The 22,824-nt window shown below is 31.0% G+C and overlaps 1 protein-coding gene and 1 long non-coding RNA gene across 3 annotated transcripts; one reads left to right on the top strand and one right to left on the bottom strand.

Annotated features, from left to right (window-relative positions):
- Positions 1 to 972: 972 nt before the first annotated feature.
- Positions 973 to 17,801, bottom strand: LOC117152353. The gene is made up of 3 exons (XR_004462701.1): positions 17,660 to 17,801; positions 9,326 to 9,328; positions 973 to 983 (listed from the first exon to the last, which is right to left on the bottom strand). It is a non-coding gene; the product is annotated as an uncharacterized LOC117152353 (long non-coding RNA).
- On the top strand, positions 9,970 to 19,759 carry LOC100749380 (sialin). 2 transcript variants are annotated; one of them, XM_024371219.2, is made up of 9 exons: positions 9,970 to 10,186; positions 10,297 to 10,383; positions 11,616 to 11,860; positions 12,660 to 12,896; positions 13,063 to 13,147; positions 14,159 to 14,264; positions 14,573 to 14,834; positions 16,239 to 16,613; positions 19,454 to 19,702. In XM_024371219.2, exons 2-9 carry the CDS (start codon positions 10,374 to 10,376, stop codon positions 19,700 to 19,702), a joined length of 1,569 nt encoding a protein of 522 aa, XP_024226987.1. In that variant the 5' UTR covers positions 9,970 to 10,186; positions 10,297 to 10,373. The 2 variants fall into 2 exon arrangements, with proteins under 2 accessions (XP_024226987.1, XP_012247246.1); XM_012391823.3 differs by lacking the exon at positions 9,970 to 10,186 and having other exon boundaries at positions 10,374 to 10,383; positions 19,454 to 19,759.
- The last annotated feature ends 3,065 nt before the right edge of the window (positions 19,760 to 22,824 follow it).

Below are 22,824 nucleotides of genomic sequence, written 5' to 3'. Positions count from 1 at the left end.
TTTTAAAAATACTTCGATGACCTCGAAATCTCGAAAAAAATGTGACCTTGAGAAATTTTTTTTGCCTATCGCTACACTTGTCCCTTCGAACCGAATATTCTCTTTCTTCAATATTTTTTCCTGTCATAGGAAATAAGACAAATATTTAAAATGATCAAGTTAGGTGAAATACCCTGTACAATAGAAAATCTGATGCATCCACGTGCAATAATAGATCGTACTAAATTTACGTTACATTTCGCAAAATATTCTACCAATTTCCATCGTTAAGGCAATCTAATTGTAAATAGTTTACGTAACATTTTGTTGTCACCTATAACCGTGACTTTTTTCTTTATGCTTTATACCAGTAATATTTCCAACATATGGTATTTCTTATGCCAAAATACAATCTTCGAACATAACGAACGTCTTAAATATCAAATAAACAATAGTATCAAAACATTGTTAATAACATTCTGTGATATATTTATAAAGATTGCTAATTTCTTGATAGGATGTTTATCACAAATTATTAAATTTATATAATTATACTAAAGATAAACCATAGTTAATTTACAGAAATAATAAGCTAATTTACATAATAAATATATTTTAAATAACATCAATTTTAAAAAATAATAAACATAATTTTTGGCCATCGTCTTATTTAATTATTAATAATATCAGTTTCATTTAGTCTATTATTTTATTTCACTATAATAATAACATTCTTCCTCTATTTATCAATCGATTTTATTTATTTCAATAAATATGTTTTATGTCAGATCATGCAAATATGGAAATTAGTATAAATAAACATTAATAAAGAGATAGAAGAGACATATTTGAATTTTCACGATAAGAAATAGAAAGTAAGATAAGATAATGTATACTAGTTTGCAAAAGCAGAAGTACACGTATTTTTAAAATCGAAGATAATAAGATCTACATCATGACAGGCAACTGTGAAATACCTTGCGCATTTGAAATGCATACATTAACTGTTATCGCGACTCGGTTGCTTTATGATAAGAAATTACTATATTTAATATCATGTGTTGCACACTTTATTCTCTGATGCGGTATCTTGAAGCAAATAATGGGAACTGCAGGAAGTGATGAACAGAGTTTGAGTTAGTGTTTTCTGCTCCGATAGTCTCTTTCTTCAATTATTAATTATACTTATTTATAGCATAGCTACGATTACTTAATTAGGTCAACCAAATAGAAATATGTCGTGATACGATCTATCAAGTAAAATAAACTCCTTTATGTCAAACTTACTTTTACTAAAAATTTCTATTTAGTTACTTTTGCTTAGAATTGTTGTCAAAGGGGCATTCAACAAAGCAAACTTACGTTAAAGAACATGATTAATATTTTTTTGAATTGGTTGTGATACGTCCGGTGACTCTTTATGTAACCCAGAATCCATCCCTCGGTCGAGGCGGTCACTAGCTGTGCAAATATAGTTAGGGCCCTTACTTGTCATAAAATATATTTGAGTCGAGATGTTCCTTATGATTATTGCTATTGAAGTGATTGCCGTGACGAATCACTCAAATAGTATCAGTAATTTACAGATCATCCCATCGAATCTCAACGCTTCTCTACTGAGTCCACAGAGAGCCATGAACAAGTCTCTGATCTTAAACTTCTCCCTGAAGTTGCCCGCGCCTCCAGCGAAGTCAGCACACTCTCCAATGTCGAACCAAGTTCCAATCACGGACGCCACGACGCCCAACGTTCCTTCACCAACTATGACACCCAGCACAAGCAAGACGAAAGAAAGACGAGAACGAGAAGCTCGAACGAACTCACAACACGATCAAGGATCTGATATTTCGGAGTCACACTATCTGTATTTCTTTCGGCAGATCAACTATCAGACTACGAAGAAATTTGGAACCCTCCCGAGCAATGAAACCAGGTGGAAACCTGGCCTACCAGGTCCACCGATGAACTCGCCAGGAAGAACGAACCAACGCATTCCTTGCACAGTCCCAGCATGGTAACACCTTCAATGGTCCAAGGTGACACTTGGTCAATTTAGAGCGCAACTGGCGCGTGAAAGCAGAGTCTAGTCGGAACAATCAGTTTTACGCGGAACCAGCGGACGCTATCGCACGCAAAGCGGCGATGATATCAAGAAGACTACGTCGGAACAATCCAGCGCCAGATAAATATCGACACAATGAACCAGAATAGCTACAAACGTTAGCAGCTGTAGATTCTAATCTACTGCATCCAATCGAATCGAAGGAATCTGAACAAACGGCAGGTAAGATGCCTCTGATTTCGTCTTCCGCGGATAATTGGGCCAAGAGACTCTGCTCTAACGAGACGAAGAAAAGTCCACGGGCCAAGCTAGTGCAACCATTAAGGATCATCACCAAGAAAACGCGATTCGGATGGATCAGCGGACGGAACCCTGTCTCCCAATCAACCGTACACATCCTTCACGTCTCCACGACGGATCTTCATATGGATCCCATTTGCTTTTAAGAAATCGACGATGTTCCACGACACTTCCTGGGCTCAGCTATTCAACGACACTACCTGGGCTGAGCTGTTCGACAACAGTACCAGTACCAAGGTGGGTCAACACTTCCTGGGTCGTGGATTTCAACTGGAATTTTCTTGGCAACGACAGGGACGACGACGATCCAGACTACGAGGTAGACAATGTGTCCTCAACGCAACAGCCCTTCGACCGTGTCATCAAGTTCAACCTGGCGACGGCGGCATCATCCGGACGATCACAGTCAGACGGCAACGAGCATCCTGGATCGAGGCTTCAAGCGGCTCACCTTACTACCGAGCCAACCCGATCCAGCGGAATACGGCCAACTATCAATCGACAAGGAGTTGGATGGCAGATCCAATTAATTTTATCTTTATAGAACTTTTGATCGGTACCCTCTGAACAGAGGGAAGATGACCCTTTATGTAACCCAGAATCCATCCCTCAAATTGTTGTAATAATGTCATTTCAATACTTATGAGAATTTATCTGCGTAATTTTTTAATACAATTGTACATATTAGACAATAAACAAACTAGTTGTCATATTCTGTCATAACAAAAAGTAACATTTAAAAAAAGATACAATTAACACCTTGCAGTCAAAAATCAACGCTAGAGGTGGGCTGTATCTATGTATAGCATAATTTGTCTTTAGCCATGCATATTTCATTGTTTTTCCGACCATATTATAAACATTGATATCTAAAAAACTGCTCAAAACCAGTAAAAAGAAAATAGCGTTTCATGTGGTTGGAACAACTCAGAAGGATTTTTTTCTGTACAAAGCCATCAGAAAATTGAATCAATAAAGGAAAGGTTAAAGTTGCAGGATTAGCAGTAAATTGGCTTAAAATGTATTGGATAAAGTTAGAAAGGTCAAAACGCAACATCACAAGATTCAAATATGATTTTAACAAAGATGCAGAGTTCAATGTCATTAATAGCTAAGTTGGTAACAGATAGATCCAGTAGTTCTGGAAAATGTGGACCAACCTGTACAATATCCTACGGCAGAGTAGTAGATTTGTGACAAAAAGAGAGATGTGCTAAACCTGTTGAAATAAATTCCTCCTATTAAACTCAGTTATTAAAAAGATTTCAGCATAAATCATGATGATGAATGCTTGGATAGATCTAACAAAAAGGACACTATTTATCTCGATGATAATAACATTAAAATCTACACACGCTAGTAATAATAGTTTTATGTAATAAAATTTTGTTTAAATATGAATTTGATGGTATTAAGCATTTTCTTTTTATTTTCACTAGCCAAGTCGATTAACTCCCTTAATTATGCGAAAGTTATAATAATATTAACGATTATTCCCAGCATACTATTCATACATTTTGCAGGTCGCTAGATAAAAATTACATTTATAATAATACATTCAACAATGTTTATTTAAGTTTATATTATGTACATAAATATACATTATGTATATTTATATTATGTATTATATACATGTCGGGTTGGCATTAAGTTTAGAGGCGTGTAATAAATCTTCATTCGGACTAGCCATCGTTGTTGTATAATAGAGATTATATTTACTGATATAAATATTGATTTTTACAAAGTTTGACAAATAACCGTGGTGATTAAACACTCGAGATGTTAATGACAATGTTCTTAGGTTCAATAACGAATCCACGGTCAACGGCGTAACTCTTTGTTAAACGTAGAATATATGTTGAAGCACAAAGTAACGTTTGCTGTGACGCTCGGTATAGACGCTCGCGTAAAGACGACGCGAAAGCTCTCCAAGGTGATCGCAAGAATAAAAGACTGATGGGAACTCTCCTCTCCCTACGATCGCGTTTATTCGTTGCATATTGGCCGTGGATACCAACAAAATTGCAGCAGCCGTTGCTAGGCAGACCCGCGTAGAGCTAACATTGCTCCTGCCCGGGGTTTAATTGTTAATACAACGTGTGTCTCACGATATTGGCACTTCTCTGTTAGGTAAAAACGTTCATCCCGTGACCGTGGCTACGTTCAGCGACCAGCTGTGTCACCTCGAGCTCAAGCCCACCGTCACAAATCTCGGGCAAACATAATCGGATTGAATCATAACAAATACCTTTAAGTTTTATTATTTAAGTACAGCTATAATAAATAGTCTAGACTAAAGTATTGGGGATCTTCCCAAAAATTCCAAAAGAAAGGCCCCGATGTCCTTTCATCTCCGACGTACATATTATAGAAGCAATTTTAAAAGACAATAAATATAACCACATCAATTTTGTCTACTTTTTATTTTGCGAAGTTAACCGATTTAACATGTGAGCAGCTCATACGTGCACGAACGCATTTTATGTTCTCGATTACAAGTCTGCAACAAGTCTTCATATTGCAATATACTGAGTTGGCAACTAAGTGATTGCTTGAATATTATAAACTCTAATCTTTCACAAATTTACTACCATTTTTACTTTCATAATATTGTCACTTATTACTAAGGATGAATGCATAATCGATACAGTTTATCTATTTCAAGGTTATTAAAAAAGTGAGAGAATTTCAGCAACAAACCGATTCGTGTAACCGATCGTTTCGTTATAATTTCATACGTGAATGCAATAATTGGCTTAAAGCAGAGATATTTTTAAAAATTGTATAATAAGTAATTCAACGATAATTACTTTTACCAATGATCAAACTAGTTGCGAGTAATTGCTTACGCGGTACATTTTGTTTCCATCGACAGAAAATTTCCTCCTCTTTCGTTAAAGCATACAAATAATAAGCAAAGTATGAATTCGAAAATGATTTTAATTTGTAAACTATCAGAATTATGTTACAAAATCTTGTTATTACGAAATTTGAAGAAAATACACGATTTGAATTTATTTTAATTTTAATTGCTTTAGTTAAAAATGAAAAGTACTCGAGCCTCAAAAAGACAAGTAACAAATGCAAAATGAATTCATTTACGATTTTATTAGTTTTCTGAATTATATTCTCCAGAATAATTTTTAAAATAAATTTTGTTTACCAAAACATTGCCTTTGCTTTAATTAACTATTGAATCGTTCGAGAAAAATAAAATAAATATATTTGGAAGATATATCAATAAACGTATTGTTATTCAAAAATACTATTACTACTTACAATCAGCAAATTTTACGATATCGGTGATTTATAGACCCAAAGATCCGCTGTGCGTAATACCAGCTATAAATCTTTGTCGTTCTATTGTCTACAGTGATAGTTGCACGTATACTAAAATACATACAAAACGTAATTCCATCTTACGTGTACGATAATGTGTTGTAACGTACAAGTCCTTTTTTTTGTTATTTAATTTCTACTTAACAATTTGCCCAGCTTGACATTTGATAAATTTTTCTAACTGAATTGCTAAATAACATGTGGATGGCTAACCCCAGCGGAATACAATCTTCGAGTTTGACTATTTTATTTCTTCAGTGAGGTCAGCGGAGTCTTTTTAGTCTTTTTAACGTACAAGTTGTCTCAGATTTTGCTTGTCAAACGGTAACAGCATATTCTATGAGAAAAAGTAAGAAAGAAATATACTGGGTGGTTGGTAACTGGCGGTACAAGCGGAAAGGGGGTGTTTCTACGCAAAAAAAGAAGTCGAAAATATAGAATAAAAAATTTTCTTTGTATCCGTTTTTTTAATTTTTCCATCGAGACAACGATCTACAGTGAGATCCGTTATAACGAGACGCGATAAAGTGCACGCGTACCGAGCGAAAATTCAAAGTCGATTTTCTCGAAAACAAAGCCTCGAACGAAAAATTTGTATTCTATATTTTCGACTTCTTTTTTCGCGTAGAATCACCACCTTTCCGCTTGTACCACCAGTTACCAACCACCCTGTATAATATATACAAGGTGTATAAAAAGTAAATGTAAAAATCACCTGTGGGTCAGAGGAGATTTGTAAAAAGAAATTTCGTGTAAGATCGATCTTGAACATGATTTTTTATTGCCATGTTTCTACTCATCAGGAGTAACCAAAATCTCAAAGGAACATGAATCGTAAATGACCTCTTCTCCTGGGAAAAAATATTACAGTTTTAATAATGTTTAAACTGGATTTGTTTACAATCCGGCAGTGGAATGGAAGAAAAATAGCATTCTGCAGTCGAATGGAAGAAAAATAGCATTTATAAAAATAGCATTACTGTATTAGGTTGTGCGGAAAGTGTCTTTCTTTTATAAACACGTCTTCTACAACGACGCATCTTTATGAAAACATAAAACCTAATCTGTCAGACGTTGTGATTTTTATCTTGATAAAACAAAATATATCGTACGTACTTCGATAAAATAATATAAAACGGAAAATGTCGTGCATCCATTATTTCCTTCTAAAACGAAAGAAACTTTTCGGACGACCTAATATATCGCATAGCTTCCTTTCCTTTCTTTCTTCTTTTCTTCCTTTTCTCTTTCTGTATATTTAAACATTTAACGTCGCATTTCTACATTTTCACTAAATTTCTTCTCACCATTACGTATTGACTTTTTTATGGTAGCAACTACATTCAGTCAGATGTAGTTATTTAACTAATGTTATCTGTTCAAATTATAACATTGCTATGAGACGAAATACCATCGCGCATAAAATAGACAATATGACGACTCTACCGTGGTATAATTTTACGTAATACATAATAATAAATAATACATAATAATACATAATAATAAATTACGTAATAATAAATTTAGGAAATGTGAGCGTAAGAATCTTCCTATCGATATAGAGAAAAAGTTAGAGCCAATAATATGATTTCCAATAATTCCTCGCCATAAGCTTATGGTGAGTCTTTCAACCATTGCATATGGATTTCTGTAAGCTCAAATCCTGACATTTTGTCGATTGAGGATATTACAACAGAAATTGCTTTTGCTATCCGTAAATAATATACGATTTAAGAAGCGTGGAACGCGTTACAATTTATGCAGCATCCAACGATATAAACTTCGTCGAGAGCATAGTCATTTGGTTAGAGTGCTTGAACACGGCGAATTTTATAATGTATTTTTGTAATTTTAATATTCGTCGTATTGTCATGTGATTTATTTTATATACGTCCAACAGTGGATAACCACAAGTAAAAGCGATAATCAACCTGTTCTTCTTATATTAATATTATATTGTATATTAATAAAAATATATAATATATAATGTTATATATTATATAATATTATATATTATTAATATATAATGTAATACTAATATAAGAAAAACATGTTAATATATAATATAATATAATAGTATATATTAATATATAATATCAATATTAATTCTTGTGTACGAAATTGTTAACATAGACGCTGAGAGTCACTCTTCTGTGTTCCATTCGTTATTCCTATATTCTGATATATTTTACAAACTATTCTGTAATTCCCTGTTATTACGGAAATAGCACGCTACATTCCCATTAAATGTAAATATAAATGGAAACACATTGTGAATGAAGTTTAGGAATCATTGAAACTTTAACACGTTTTTCATGAGATACGGTCATTTGCGATCTATGGTTCCTTTGAGACTTTTGTTCCTAGTGACCATTAGAATACGTTGCATTTAAAAAATCTTGATATTGTAAATCATGCTGAAGGTCAATTTTGTACATACAGTTTTTTACACATCTTCACCGATACAGAGGTATAGAATCGCTCTACGGTGGTTTTTATTCTCACCTTTTATACACCCTGTACACATATATTGTATATCTGTACATAATTTGTTAACAGATTATAGTAAAAATATATAATAACAAAATAACCTTTGAAACGATATTACGTTAAATGAACATTATTTTGAACAATTATTCATTATAGAACAAGGTATTGAGGGTTGATTCTTTGATCCCAAATTATTAAATGTCGAGACACTGGATTTTTTCTTGTGGAAAACTGTGGAAAAAGATTCGCAAAGTATAACATCTGATACACGTCAGAAATATCAAAATGTACGTATACAGGTTTAATACATGATATAATATAAAGTCACATAATATAATATATTTTAATTTCGAATAACAATACCCAGATATGAAAATTTCATAAAACAAAAGAAATATTATAAAATTTTATGAAATGAGAATATTATTTACAATTTATAAAACTCGAAATACGTAATACTTCGAAATGGTTGAATGAACATATTGATAAATATGAAAATTTTACATTACATTACATTGTTCACAATTGTACACAAATGTTCATACTATAAGTCAATCTTCTAGCATTTTAAGTAAATCATAAATAAATTTGACATGATAGTTGCTCAATTATAAAATGAAATGCATATATTTATTATTATAAATTATTTTTACAAGAAAACAGTAATTTTGAAGAAATCATGCTTTTGAAACGTATGATCGATTCTCGTTTGTATCGTCGTCGATTGTGTCGTCGATTTGTATAATAAGAATAATATTTAAAAAATATTGATCATTTATATCGATAAATTACGTATAATTTAAAAACTTATATTCCTATGATACTTAATTTATACGTAATATGTGTTATGAATTATAATAATCACGATTGCATGTATCGCTCTATGTATACGGGGTGGTTGGTAATTGGTGGTACAAGCGGAAAGGGGGTGATTCTACGCGAAAAAAGAAGTCGAAAATATAGAATAAAAATTTTTATTTTTTTATTTTTTTTAATATTTCCATCGAGACAACGATCTCAGTGAGATCCGTTATAACAAGACGTGATAGAGTGCACGTGTACCGAGCGAAAATTCAAAGTCGATTTTCTCGAAAACAAAGCCTCGAACGAAAAATTTTTATTCTGTATCTTCGACTTTTTTTCGCATAGAATCACCCCCTTTCCGCTTGTACCACCAATTACCAACCACCCCGTATACATAGAGCGATACATGCAATCGTATTCAAATATAATAAAATAATTGTGAAATATATGATTATAATTTCAGATACACTGTTATTACCATAAATTATAATAATATAAGAGAACACAGTATATAAATATGCAACATTCAATCTCCATTACTAAATCTGGAACTTAATTAGCGTTCAATCATTTTTGAAACATAATAAGTAGAACGAGCTCTGTTTCTCTTTTCCGTACTATATTTCAGTAATTCAGTATTTACAGTAATATAATATTTTTTATTGAATATCTATAAATTATGAAAATATTATTGTAAGCTAGCGACGTTACTCTAAATTTACTCAATTCTCTACACAAAAGTCCGGTCTAAAATTATGTACTCAAGAAATGGACAGATATCTCGTGGAATGACCGATTTACAGGCATGCTCTATCAATAAATAAATTAACGATCAATAAATAACGAGCGTAGCCAGACACAAGCCTCGTCGAATAACGAGACAAAGAAACGAATAAGCTTGGATTTTAAACGTACGGAACAGAGCGTAACTTTCGTTATCTACTACTTTTGCATGGGTGGAGGTTCGCAGAAAGATTCCTCAGGGTACGCGTGATTATAGCCGAAGAACAATCATGCAGTATACTCCGCGACACTAGCTGATTAACACACACTTAGAGATACACGAAACGTTTAACAAAATCTGTCAAATGACAATATTCCTATGAATAAACATCGTGACGCGAGACTTCCTGTAAAATCAATGGAATTATAGGTATTTTCACAGAAAACGGTATACCTCAACACGATTCCAAGAAACGTTCGACTATCTTTGTATCGTTTCGATATTGATACAAAATAAAGCTTGCTTTTATCAATTAAACGTAGAATAAAGACGTTAATGATCTTTAAGATTTTTCTTTAAGAAACTTTATTCGCGGAAGACATCGCGTGTGCGTAATTTCTTCGTTCGATTTAACTGGCGGAGTATCGTAACCTGTGAGGGAAAGAAATCGACGAAATGGCCAATAGTAAGTAAAATTTTCTTTTAAAAAGGAAAATGCACGATTCCACGCGAAGATTGCTGAGTATCAGTAATTGAAATTGCACATGAATGCAACTGTACTGAAGAGAATGATCATTAACTTCAGTCATATAAATTTGAGATTACAGCTTTTGTAATTAATGTAAATATCTGTTCGATTGAATTTATTATTATTATTTGATTTTATATTAATTTATTACACTAATTATTAAGTTGTTTGACTTTTTAATTAATAACCTATTTTATTGTAGTAATCGGAAAGTAAAATCGCAACGTGGTGGAATCGATGTCATGTTATAAATAAAAAATGATCTACATCTACATTCGTTATATGCAAAGAGCTTTGTGTTTTCAGGTCTACAACATTTTCATTTAATTAGATATATGTATATAATTACAGTGTATTTATGAATATCATGTGTATTCAATTGATACATTATTTTTTGAAATTAGTCACTTTAGGGAAAGAAAGAATATTATAAGTCACATTTATTGCACTTTCTAGGGATAAAAACGAAAGAACATCTTAAACCTATCGATTAAATCTATCGATTGTATCTAGAACTATCTTCTAGTTACTATTTATTGTAACTAGTGCATCTGCATATGGATGGCGAGCGCGAACTCACGTTGTCATTTTCAACATTATTATTTTATATATTCTTTATTTTTTATTCGAGTTGGACAAACTTTCCTATGTTTTCTATTTAATTCATCTTTTTAATCATCAATCAGATTTTTCGATAAGATTCAGATTAAGAGAACATACATACTATTAGGTAATTATAATTTATTATATTTTTGTAGTTCTTGAAAATAATTTCAATAGCTTAAATACAAAATTTTAGACAATGAATCATCTCCTTGATAATCTCGATCAATAAAACCAGCGTCCTTTAGCACAATTCAGTTAATACTGTTAGTGAAATCTGTTAGTGAAATAATACTGTTAGTGAGTTACATGTTATTGGTATTAATAAATTCTTTTGCATAGCAGAAACAGGCGTGGCAATGAAACAAATGAAATCGAAAGTTTCAAAGTAAAAGAATTGCATTGTATGTATATACATGTATATGCAGATACTGTACTTTATTAAAATTTGTATTTCAGTTGATTCAAATTAATTTTAAAATAATAATTATCCAATTCTATTATAAAAAATCAATACTATATTTTATTATACATGAATGTGTTCAAATAACTTAAATGCATTTTAGAAAAAGAACTGATATCATGCCGGGACGTGCTTTGGTATCTTGTTTTCTGCGGTTTCGCTATAAATTATATGCTGCGGATCAACTTGAATCTGACGATAGTAGCGATGGTAATACCTCGTCCAAAGCTGGCAACAAATTCTCAATGTGACATCGAAAATCTACGGTTATACAATAAAACAGACGATAGTAACAACACACTTGAGACTACAATATCTGCTACATCGCACTCGGAGCGAGATACTATTGTACGTATATTTTTATACTTTTTCTGTATAATAATAATTGTAATTGTAATTTCATCATTTTCTGATGATTATTATATATTTCAAAACTCATCTTTTAACATTTTCATGTTCATATACTTAAACAAGCTTTTGTAGTGTCGAATTATTTTCGGTCTGACTTAACATTTTCGAATATTTTAAAAAATATGTTTAAATATTATAAAAATATATTTATATTTATATTTAAATATTATAAAAGCAAGTTTTCATATATTCTTTCATTTGATGTCGTAAAATAAAATAAAATCTTTTAACGTTAAGATAGGACAAATACTTAAATAGTTTACCTTAAAACTTGAAATATTTTGTGTAAAGATGTTTATCACTTTTTAATTGATAAATTGATACCTGTTGATTTTGTGATTTGAAAGTATCATTTGTTCATCTATTTGAAAATAAGTTACTACTATTAATACGTATTAATACGTATATGTAGAAACATATATGTACTTAATCTAAAATTAAGCCATTTTTTATTTAAAGGCATATTAAGAAAACAAATTCGTTTCATTTAAGATTTCATTATTGAAAAATTAATTTCAAAAATCCACAAAGTTATTTTATGAAAATGAACTAATTTTATAACTCATATTTATATAGATAATATAATCCTTTAATTCAATAAATGTAAATTGTGTTGACAAATGTACTAATTTAAGTTAGAAAAATTTACCAAATGTCCAGCTGGACAAATTGTAAAGTACAAATTAAATAATAAAAAATGTACTAATGATATTTCTGGGTTTGAATATTGTTTCAGGACGATGATCGATTTGCATGGACCGAGCATCAGCAAGGTTTAGCTTTGGGAGCTTACTACTGGTTGCATTGGACATCGCAACTTCCCGGAGGGCTTCTAGCAAGACGTTATGGTACAAAACTTGTTTACGGCTTAGGAAATCTCTTAACAGCGATTCTTGGCTTCTTTATTCCGTTTATGACCCATCACCACCTTTATGCTCTTGTGACACTACGGGTTCTCCAAGGCCTGGTCGCGGTAAGTCAACAAAAGCATTAAAACTCGATGAAATAAAAATGGGTAATATTATAATTAAAATAAAATATTTCAGTAATAGTCTAAATTTAATTGTTAGTATTATCTACAAAACTATCGTTGTTGTTCAAACGAAAAATATTCAGACAGTTTTCGATTATTTATTTAGGGTGTTGTATGGCCTTCTATGCATGACATGACCGCCAAATGGATTCCTCAGAATGAGAGAAGCAAATTTGTTAGTTCCTATTTGGGTAAAGTATCTATAATGTCATAATACATATATGCACTTATCTATATGTATATTTAATAATTATATATAATAATTGTACATATTACTATATATGTATATTTCTAACAGACAATTTGCATAAAATATCTGCAATATTTTATTATATTTTAGTGTAACATAATAATTATTATATTATACACATAAATATATTTTAAGTGTTTGATTATGAAATGATAGAAACGTCTGTTATCTACGGTAGAAATGTTTTCTAAGTTTTAACGCTTGTTTTAAAATAATGAAATATCAAAAGGATTTGAGACTTCTGTCAGAAAAAAATGCATTGAACTTAAAACTGACGCACTAAATTTTGTTATCTTGGTAATATAGCAAAAAACACAATTGCAGTGAAAGTTAACTAATTTAATATTATATGTACGTTAAAAGTTAATTGTCTATATACCAGATTCTGATATATAGAATCTAGAATCCTGATTTTTGTTAGCACAAAAATATGTCGATATTTTTCGACCATTTTCCTATTGAAATTTGTCATTCTACATTCTCGATTTTTCCTAACACGAGCAACTATTGTCTTTCAGGTATACTGTGATTTCTTTGTAATCATATAATTCTAGTATTAACTAATTTTAGTTACGAAATCTAAAGTGGTCTTTCTTATGATCATAATTGAGACATTGAGAGGAAAAGTGGACCAAACCACATCTTTCTGAATGTGAGATTAGGGTATTCGTTTATTCTAATAAACTGTATTAATCATACAAAAATGAAGACATTCGTTTCTTCCAAATCAAATCTAGCTACTATAATAAAATCACTTGTTACACTAATTTGTGCTCACATTTATTGTAGACGACAAATTATCAAGTATATTGTGTAGTGGGACTAATCCACCTGTACTCTCAACGTTTTAATTCTTAATTACTCGCATCATAACGACTGAAGTCATTTCTTAAGAGAAAAAACTGCTAATGGTTCCGCCCTACGACAGATTTTTAAATATGTCACTTTTCAGGTAGTTCTGTCGGTGCTGCTATAACTTATCCCCTTTGCGCAGTTGTTAGTAGTACATTCGGTTGGGGCACTGCATTTTATATAACATCATTACTTGGAGTTATTTGGTAAGATCATAGCATAGTAGTCGTCAAATTTGCTTTAACGTCAGCTTCTGATTTTATTGAAAAAGAAAGTTCTTGGACATTTTTAATATTCAAATGTGTAGTGTATAAGAAATTGACTAACTTTTGCTCAAAACATTTTTTTAGTAGATTATCAAAAATGAGTAAAAAATGGTGATTAATCTGAGAGGATAATCTTACAAAAAAAAATATACAACATTCTTTATACTACACTATACTATACTTTATACTATACTGTAATATTCTTTATACTACAAAAAACAGATCTTGACATAAGAAATAATTCCAAGGTACTGTTTCTGGCTATTCCTCATACACGACTCACCTCAGCAACATCCTCGAATATCTGACGAAGAGAAAAAATATATTTTGGAACATCTTGGTAGTTCGATCGACGAAAAACAAACTGTTATACCTTGGAAACATATACTGACATCTGGTCCAGTTTGGGTTACAATCGCAGCTCACTGGAGCGGAGCGTGGGGCTTTCTCACCCTAATGACTCAAGCTCCAACTTACTTTAACTTCATTCACGGATGGAATATCAATGCGGTAAAAACATATCCTCTGAAACCTAATTTCGTAAATAGTTTATTTATTTATTACAATTCTATTAAAATTTTGAATGCTTAAAACGTTTTGTGTCGAATTGAAGCATTCTACAAGTGATAATTTTATAAAGTATGACATAAAATGTAGATTTCATATTTATAGAACTATTACTTTAATTTTCAATAACATAACCACTGTTCCTTTCGATTTTTTGAAAATGAATTCCTTCGCGAAATACGATAATATCAACAAAAATAAATCTTTAAAATGTCCCATTTCTGGAACAAGGCTAGAGGGTAAAATTGAAAATTTCAACTAAACTTCACTACTTTGAGTGCACTCTTCATCAGTATATGAGGTCTAACGTTATCTTATTGAAAATGAACAATTTTTTTTATCAATTCCCTTTAATTCTCTTCGGTAGTCGAAAACAGCAAGTAATTATTTAGTAGTGTGGCTTCATCGCAGATTTCAATAACATTGAAATCTCTACGATAGCATTAACTGCTACACATAAATTTAGTGCAATCTATAACCCATTAATTTTTCACCTTTATCGTGTAGGTTAGGTTATATTAATAGGAATATGGTCACCGTTAAGCGTGTTCGCCTGCGCCAAAATACACGCCACAATGAATATTCGTAAAATAAATTTAAGAAAAGTTTGTCGCAAATATCTTGGAGACTAAAACTGAGCGGCGATTGCATGTATAGAAAAAAGTTGTTGAAAATGATAGCCTTGACAACATGTTTCAAGATCATTGAAATCGGTGAAAAGGCTACATTTCTAAATAATTATCTTGCTATAAATTTCTAAATATAATATTCTTGCTCAATACAACGTATAAGATATAAGTAGTGGTTCTGAGTGAACGATTGAAAGATTCAGTTTCAGAGAAAAAACGAGTCTCTTGATAACATATACAATATGTATTAGGTGATCCGGAAAGTGTCTTTCTTTCGCAAACGTGTTTTTTACAACAGTGCACCTTCGTACAAACGTGAAACCAAGTCTGTGCAACGGCGGGGTGTTTGTCTCAACAGAACAAAATGGATCGGACGTAATTCGACGAAATAATATAAAACGAAAAACATCGTGCGCCTATTGTTTCCTTATAGAACGAAAGAAACTTTTCAGACAACTTAATACATATATAGAGAGGAATCTCTATTACGTATCTTGTGATAGCAAAGCCAAAAAGACAATTATTTGCTATATTTATATATATATATATTGTTATTAATTTTTGTCTGTCAGCTACAAAATGAGATTAATTTGCATAGATTTCTCATTCAGTGACGTATTCAATATTTAGATTACTTAAAAAATAAAATAAACCTCTACTTGTTATTATTTAAACTTGCTCGGCAGTTTACTAATCAATAATGAAAATTTGTTTGCAGACTGGACTTTTGTCTGGAGCGCCGCATATACTAAGAATGATTTTCTCGTATTATTACTCGATCATGAGCGACTGGCTCATACGTACCAACAAAATGAGTTTAACCAACGTTAGAAAACTGGCTTTGTTCGTATGTACTGGTTTGCACGGAATTTTCATCTTGGCTTTGGGCTATAGCGGGTGTCATCCGACGCTCGCGGTGGTCTTCGTGATGGCGGGAACAACTGTAACTGGTGCGATATCCGCTGGTCCCTTGGCCACTTTTGTGGATTTGAGTCCGAATTATGCTAGTATTCTTCTTGGATTTTGCGGAATGATAGTAATAGCCTCTGGATTCATTTCACCAGCAGTAGTTGGTATTTTGACGAACAATAATGTAAGTATGAATATAAAGTAATTTTCTATTTTGCTTTATATGAATATAGGTTAGTCCTTTGCAACAGCATGGATATAATAATCCATGCAGCATTCGAGATTTTATCTCAACTAATCCATACTCAATAAGCTAGTTTCAAAAGTTACCTAACAATTGCACACATGTTTACATTTTCTTTAAACTAAATTCCGACGTAAGAGAATATGATTCATATGAAATTTTAAATCATAAAATTTTAATAATTACTTTTTTATTAATGATCAGATATTACGATGCTTAAATTCTAATACTTTTCAAATATTTAACTAACTTCAATATGGAAAAATATAAACACAAAAAATTGCTAGAGTATATGTCAATATGAACAGTGACAATTCTGTTATAGTCAAAGGTATTTGTGAGCTGAATGGTTTCATTTTCATTTTTTACGCTTTGAGATAAAACATAATGACAAATATAATGATAAGATACATGATAATGCATATTTTGATACATTTTTCATTAACAGGTATATCTTTGCAATTTTTTATCGTTCTTTTTTTATAACATTTAGAATTATATTCATGATCAAGTAATAACATAAATTAAAGTACAACTTCCGTACTAAATTGCGAATTAACATGATTCTCGACAGTTTTATAAAATTGTCAACATCGTAGAGCTCTATTTCTTCCTAAACTGAACAAAACTTGTTCATATATCATTTCTTTTCTATCTTTCAGAAAGCTTTTATCAGAACTTGATATCATATATTGCTTTTATTTTTAAAACATTTCAAATTTATGATTCTTGTTAAAATTAAACTTTCTCGGTTCTTACTTTAATTAACTTAATACATATACATAGTTGTTTCGAAATACGATTATCTTAACCCTTTGCACTGCTATGTGGAGTGTGACTCAACATCAGTTTTTATCTCAGCAGCTCTTTTGTCGAATCCCACTCGACATTCTTTCATGTCCACCTTTTTTTGTGAAACGTACGAAAGAAAAGCAGAATTGGATCCTGGAAATTGTTTCAGGATATATCATACACTAAAAAATTACTTTCGCTTCGAGTGCCGCTTATAGGCGGCGCCCGCGAGATGACCTGTGGGTACGAGCGCCGCTTATAGGCGGCGACCACGCGACGAATCCTGGATTCGGTAGCCCATATATCGGCAATATATCAGTGCCATCTGTAGTCAAAAATATATTTTTCGTTATCGGCAGAACATTTTCTGTTGATTTTATTGATATATTGGATTAGTCACTCCTTAAAAGTTACTCATTGTTGAAACAATATCAAAACGTTTTACGCAATATATTTCAAACATCCAAACGATCGTATACTGTTTCGTGCTAAAAAAATCTGTTAAATCCATTGACAGTGAGACGGTATTTCATACACGGTTCTTACAAGAATTATTGTTATTTAAGACTTAGGAAAACATGTATACAGCAACCACGTATACTGTGTGCATCTCTGGCGCGCGCTACCAGCTGGCGCTGGCTATTTATTTAAATTCTCCAATTTTTTAGTTAAAGTAAATTTCAAATGAAACACTTAAAAGCGCTGGGAACTGCTGGTAACGAAATTGACATAAAATTCGCAGTGCAAAGGGTTAACACTTAGCCAAGCACGCGCGCCACAGCGAGCTATACGTTTCCACCGCGCATTTTTCCAAGTATCATATATCCAAATATTCACTACTTGAAAAACAAAAAAGTCTAGAAATTATTTAAGTGATTAATTATATTTGCGGTAATGATTTTATTTAACGATTCCACATATTGTTTATAGAAAACACCAAATTAAAAGTATGTATTAAAAGTATAAAAAAATATAGGTAAAATTGAAAACATCAAAGATGAGTAAAGATAAATAACACGACTTGAACGTGAAATTAAAAATTCATAATGCAGTTTAATATTTTTTTACAGCGTGGTATCGTTCCATTATAATTTTATTTAGTCATAACTGATAGTGTAACTTTTTAATAAAATTTAACACCGCTAAATTGGTGTATTTTATTATATACTGTACTTTATAAAAGCAGTAAAAGTGGCGCAATCAATTGGGAACAATTCCAGGTAAACAATAACTGATAATAACAACAACAACAAAAAACGAAAAGGCGTCAAAAAGGGAGATCTCCCCGTTCGGTCATGCAGCTATGTTCTTCACAAAGGGGAGATCTTCCTATTCAGTTGGCTAAGTGTTAATTTCCTGTAGGTATAATTGCTTACCTTTAATTATTTCCCTCTTAAACACTCTTTACTTATAGCAAAATGCCTTTGGTTCGTTGAAAATCATCAAATTAAATACAAATTAATATTGTTTCCATACACCAGACTAGAATTTCGTAATTAATTTATTCCAATTCTACAATAGATTTGTAAACGTTTTTTTCTAACGAATTATAATTTATAAAAATAATAAAGTTACTAACATTAAAAAAAGATTCCATTGTATGGAAACTTTTTTGATCCAGTATATATGGATAAATATTTTTAAAAAACGATACTTGCCCAATAGAAATACTATGTAAAAGTATATAAAACTAAAAAATCAATGCTAAATGTAAAATGACATTATTTTGAAAATTAAAACAGTGCTATTCCTTATTATAATATTTATATAACATTTTACAACAAATTACAACATTGTATAAACATTATAATATGGAATAATATAGTAAGAAATAATGTGTAAATTTGTAATTTGAAACTGTTTAAAATTTCGTAAAACATAGCATTATACAAACAGACAGATTTATATTACAGACCAATATATACACATTATATTAAAAAATAACATTATTTGAAATATCGTTTTATCATTTACATTATTTTTTTCAGCAAACTGTATCGCAATGGCGATTAGTTTTCATCATAGCTGCTGTTAATTCTATCGTCGGGACTGTTATATGCTTGATCTTTGGAACATCGAAAGAACAACCATGGAATAAGTATGGTAAGTCAAACAAGCAAAATGCGCAAGAATTGCAGAAATTGACAGTGACGCCATTTATAAAAATCGAAGAGGAAAATCAAAAAAAGGATACGAGCGAGAAAGATGGAATGGTTACGGATGAACAAGAGAAATAAATACACATGTGTCCGAGTTATTTGTAAAATGAAATAAAATACAACATGTGTTAACGACTAACGATAATAACAATAACGTTTACCTCGGTTTTTCGTGATTTGCAGTTGAAGGAATTACCAACTGAAAGAATTCTGATCAGAAGAGAAATTAGAGAAAAAAATGAAAGGGAAACGTATTGTTCAAAATTTCATACCTCTCAATTTTTAGAAGACTGATCAAATGTCGCGTATCATAATAAATTACAGATCATGCTCTAATTTTGAATATCAATGTATTCTAATCAAGAATTTCACATTAATTTCATCGAATTCATAGAAAGATCTAGTGTTTTATGTTTTGCTTAATAAACTTAAATTACTGTGTCTTCCTAATATCTTTACAAGTTGTTAAATGTGAAAAATTATAATAGTCCACATATTTCCACATAAAAATGTTGAACGATTTAGTTTACTAAAACAATTTAACATTAAGTATAAAAATAAATCATTTAAATTAGGTTGATTTTATCGTCTAAACACATCAACTCTGAGTATATGATATATTGCGCGGAAATTGAAATCCTTAATATAAAAAATAGAAAGAAATGTGTAGGAAAAAGAAAGACAAACAGCAATTGTATAAGTTTGTGAGTTTTTGATAGTCTACACAAAAATAAATAGTTTCTTTGTTTCATTAAAATTAAGTAAAATCAAGAAACAGAAATTCTGAAACTATTGCAACTGTTTGCATTCTAATAACAACATGTATGAGCGCGATAAAAATACATGAACTTTCGTTCTGAAGAAAGTCGTCATGAAATACTGAAGATCACTCAAGTGTGACATACCGATTTTGATGAAACTTAGTAGACACATACCATAGCAAAAATATTTGTATAATTTAATTTGTATAATAGAATTTGTATAATATAAAGAAGGTGAAAACAAAGTCAAAGCAGGTGTCAAAGCAGGTATTGAAAACGTATTTTCTAAAGTATGTGGGAATCTATTCAAGACAGAGAACTGATGTCAATAGGCGGTGTGCATTATAGCATCTTTGTATAAATCCAGGTCAATTATGGCAAATGACCACCGTGTGCGCCGCTTACTATAGAATGCAACAATACAGACCACCCTTGGGATGAGAATTTTTATTACACTAGAAGTAATGATATATGTTTATTAAATATTTCTTATTTAGAATAACACTAAATTAAATTGCAAAGTTTTGTTTTCCCGCTGGAAAATATAATTCGTATAAGCAAATTTCGATAATAATTCAAATATATTCGTTGGATAGGGAAAAATCAAAATTTTGATTTATCCATTTTCTGAGTTTAAATGTATACTCGACATAAACACATGTTGACAAGAAATATTAACGAAACAGTAACGACTTTTGACATGTTACTTAAGAAAATAGACCTTTTAAAAATCTGTTGTTTCTCGTTCAAAGATACAAAATTCGTGCATTGTCGTCACTATATTTTTTACTATATTCTGTATCTATAAAATTTTATGAAAATCGGTGCGTTACACTTGAGTAACGTAAAGAGATAGTAAAATGATGTTACAATACTTTAGATAAATAAAGATAATCTGGTTTCAGGTATTTGATTCAGTATTGAAACTAACGTATGACATGAACATACAAGAATTATATGAAAGCAAATAATTAGTAAAAAATTCATCATAAGTATATACAATTTATTATCCGGCTTGTTAATCACTTTCTGTAAATTTTTTGTTATAAGAAATTAAAGATAAAGAAACCACTATAAAGAAAGAAATTAATCTCTTCTTAAAGTTTCGATGCTACCAAACTATTTTAACAAACTATTGAAGATATTTAGATTAATTATAGCGAAATTGGAATTAAGGAGGAAGGAATCTTAATTGGGCATGAATATGTTGATAAACATAAGAACAATGGACCTCTATTTATTGAAACGATTTTTCGGCCATCAAATACCAGAGATCTTATTACATAAAATTGAATTTTACACCACGAAAAATTTTTATTAATCTAAACTGAAAGTAGTTGTCTATAACTTACATAAGAGTTACATAACAATACATGCAGTTTTTGCGACATTGCATTACAGAAAAACATAAATTACACGGTGTGTTTATAAAGTATTTATATTTTAAACTGTTTTTAAAAGATTATTTATCAATCCTAATATGTATTTCTACTATATTAATATGTTAAAACATGCAATAAGATTTAAAGTTGAAATTTCTTCTAATCATTCAACCGATAAAGACAATTTGTTACTGTACAGATTGTATGCAACTAAATATCAAATTTTACTTGATAAACACATCGTGTGTAACACTTTTACGTACAATATTATTGCAGAATTGTCATCAGCATCTTTAAGAAAAAATTAATTGTAGTAAAAAATGCTCGTAATAAACAAAAGTATACGATATTGTTTGGTTCTTTGCTTCCAGAGCTTACTATGTATCTCTATTGAACTTCTTCTAATAAGACTTCAGCGATACGTTCGTTCTTCTGTTTTCCAATTTTACAATACTTCCTTAACGATCTATTTCGTAACAAAATCAAATGCTATGGAACCGATTTATTTTATACTATGGCTCTTTCCACGTATTATCTTACTTCACGCAGAAAAGTCCAGATAGTATCACAGTTTCTCTTCCGCGGTGAAGTAACTTACTATTAGATACAATTTCTTTACTTTTCCCCTGTAGACATTACAATCCTAGCAAAACGCCATTGGCAATGGGTACAACCAGAATATTTGTCGAATAATTCGTAACTTCTGTTCTCTATAGCCAGTGCAATATTACAAAATTTTATTTCGCGAAATTAATGGCATCTAAATACATAAATTCTAATATTTGTATACAGGATGTCTCAGTATTGGTGGTACAATCGACATGGAAATGATTCTACGCGACAAAGCAAATGGAAAATATAGAAAAAGATTTTTTCATATGACGCCTGCTTTCAAAAAAATCGAACTTGAACATATATCAACTATATGTAATCTTGTCTACTTTCAGGCTAGATAGGAACGAATAATCGAAAAGAGGCTACTCTACAGATGAAAATAAGTTAAAAATGTAAAATAATATTTTTTCGGAAAACGCTTCGTTTCCAAGTAAAAATTTGA

The sequence above is a fragment of the Bombus impatiens genome, unplaced genomic scaffold, assembly GCF_000188095.3.
Source record: "Bombus impatiens unplaced genomic scaffold, BIMP_2.2 scf_1230, whole genome shotgun sequence".
Taxonomy (NCBI): Eukaryota; Metazoa; Arthropoda; class Insecta; order Hymenoptera; family Apidae; genus Bombus; species Bombus impatiens.
Note: the sequence above shows the minus strand (reverse complement) of the source record. Positions and strands in the feature narration are given on the sequence as shown.

Coding starts and splice junctions, on each gene's coding strand:
- LOC100749380 (XM_012391823.3), top strand. Junction 14,265..14,572: donor TCATTACTTGGAGTTATTTG/GTAAGATCATAG, acceptor AATAATTCCAAG/GTACTGTTTCTGGCTATTCC. Junction 16,614..19,453: donor GTATTTTGACGAACAATAAT/GTAAGTATGAAT, acceptor TATTTTTTTCAG/CAAACTGTATCGCAATGGCG.